This window comes from Charadrius vociferus, unplaced genomic scaffold (assembly GCF_000708025.1).
Source record: "Charadrius vociferus isolate BGI_N301 unplaced genomic scaffold, ASM70802v2 scaffold259, whole genome shotgun sequence".
In the NCBI taxonomy this organism is placed as follows: Eukaryota; Metazoa; Chordata; class Aves; order Charadriiformes; family Charadriidae; genus Charadrius; species Charadrius vociferus.
In genome coordinates, this window is record NW_009661368.1 from 3,735,433 (window position 1) to 3,736,071 (window position 639).

Below are 639 nucleotides of genomic sequence, written 5' to 3' on the forward strand. Positions count from 1 at the left end.
CCTGCTGGGGACGGGCGGTGGCAGCAGCGCCGGGCTCTGGTGCTCAGTCCGTGGTACAGTGTATATATTTATATATAAACAAGGACAGCAGTGCTGTGATGTTGCAATGAGGAACAGCTGCTCTGGTGCTGGATGCTCCCGGAAGATCTGGTGCTGCAGTTCGAATGGAGAGATCAGGGGCACGGCCAAAGCCAGGTGAAGTTTCTGCACACCAGCTGCCATCAGGCCTTCCCTCCTCCCCTCCAGGAGCACGGTGCAAAGGGGTGGCGGGGCTCTCAGCGTGCAGACAAACCTCTCTTGCGCGCCGTGTTTCAGGAGTAGATGGTGATGACCTCCCGGCCCCCACCGCGCACCAGGAGCACTCGGTCCAGGTGCTCCGTCAACACCTCCAGGAACTCCATGTCTGCACGACCGTCAAGGAGGACCAACACCACGGTGGAGTACGGGGACAGCCCCGTGCCATCCCTGCCCAGCCCCGCACCCAGGGAGCCGAGCCTGCAGCATGACACCCCCGCACCAGAGCCAGGAGCTGGGGAGGTTGAGCCCGAGCCGAGGGGCCAGAGGGGCCCACCCATGGTGGCAGCACACGACGGGGACCGTGGCTGAGCCCTCCCCAGCAGGCAGGCAAGCCCCATGGGT

The 639-nt window shown here is 64.0% G+C and overlaps 1 protein-coding gene across 1 annotated transcript in view; it reads right to left on the reverse strand.

Annotated features, from left to right (window-relative positions):
- Positions 1-311: 311 nt before the first annotated feature.
- SLC12A5 (solute carrier family 12 (potassium/chloride transporter), member 5) overlaps positions 312-639 on the reverse strand; it is a 13,964-nt gene continuing 13,636 nt past the window's right edge. Inside the window, 1 exon segment of the mRNA XM_009893513.1 lies at positions 312-495. Within this exon segment, the coding sequence (XP_009891815.1) occupies positions 312-495 (184 nt within the window).